The 1,212-nt window shown below is 34.1% G+C and overlaps 1 protein-coding gene across 1 annotated transcript; it reads left to right on the top strand.

The window, feature by feature from the left end:
- Positions 1–121: 121 nt before the first annotated feature.
- LOC112095085 (sulfate transporter 3.1-like) lies at positions 122–1,163 on the top strand (the record flags this gene model as incomplete). Its single annotated transcript, XM_024176763.1, has 3 exons — positions 122–238; positions 589–715; positions 877–1,163. Coding segments are annotated over 3 exons (531 nt in total), but the record flags the coding sequence as incomplete, so codon positions are not given.
- Between the last annotated feature and the right edge of the window lie 49 nt (positions 1,164–1,212).

Raw genomic sequence — 1,212 nt, forward strand, 5'->3', positions numbered from 1 at the left:
AAACGTAACCTTATTTTAACACCTCTAATTGGGTCATTTTCATTTCTTGTTTTGTTTGGTTTTTGGTTAAAATTTGCTGTTAGAGTTATGAATATAATTCTGTGAATGGTATATTTCTCAGATAGGAAAGCTGAAGAAGGGGCTGAATCCATTATCAATCACGGATCTTATATTTTCACCTCCTCACATGACACTAGCTATCAAAACTGGCATAATCACGGGTATCATAGCCCTCGCTGTAAGCATCTTTCTCCAATTCTTAATTATATAAAATATTACAAACTGTCAAGCATGTATTATAGATAAAAATAATAATTAAAAACAATAATTAATAATAGGTAACACTCTTTGACTTTGACTTAAGACTTAATTTGTTACGTAAGTTAACCTTGTTATAGTTTATTGACAAAAGCCAGTGAAGTCAAGTTAATGTTTATTTTATTAGTAAAATCCATAAAGTCAATCCTTAATGAAAATACAGATCAACGTGCTTTTTCATGTCAAATTTAGATTCTATCCTTAATTTCTTCATTATTTTCCTTTTTAAATTTTTTACTAAAAATATTTAGAAACGGTTAATTAATCCAGGAAGGGATAGCAGTGGGGAGAAGCTTTTCCATGTTCAAGAGTTACCATATTGATGGAAACAAAGAGATGATTGCAATTGGAATGATGAACGTTGTTGGTTCTTGCACTTCTTGCTATCTCACAACAGGTGATTATACTTAACATTATAAGTACTTTTAATTGTATTTGTATACTTTATCACTTATAAATATAAACAGAAGCAACAAAATAATAATAAAAACTCTACTTCTAATTACAGTTCAGCTGCCTAAACTTCACCTTGCTCATGACATGTGAACAAAATTTCAGGTCCATTTTCGCGATCTGCGGTGAACTACAACGCAGGGTGCAAGACGGCAGTGTCAAACATAGTCATGGCAATTGCCGTCATGTTCACGTTGTTGTTCCTCACACCCTTATTCCATTACACTCCGCTGGTGGTGCTCTCAGCAATCATAATCGCCGCGATGCTCGGTCTCATAGATTATGAGGCCGCCATCCATCTTTGGAAAGTGGACAAGTTTGATTTAATCGTTTGCATAAGTGCATATGTTGGCGTGGTCTTTGGCAGTGTGGAAGTCGGATTAGTCATAGCGGTATGAGCCTAATACAAATACTAATGCTAATTAAGAGGCTAATTAGGTT

This window comes from Morus notabilis, unplaced genomic scaffold (genome assembly GCF_000414095.1).
Source record: "Morus notabilis unplaced genomic scaffold, ASM41409v2 C11389406, whole genome shotgun sequence".
NCBI classification, from domain to species: Eukaryota; Viridiplantae; Streptophyta; class Magnoliopsida; order Rosales; family Moraceae; genus Morus; species Morus notabilis.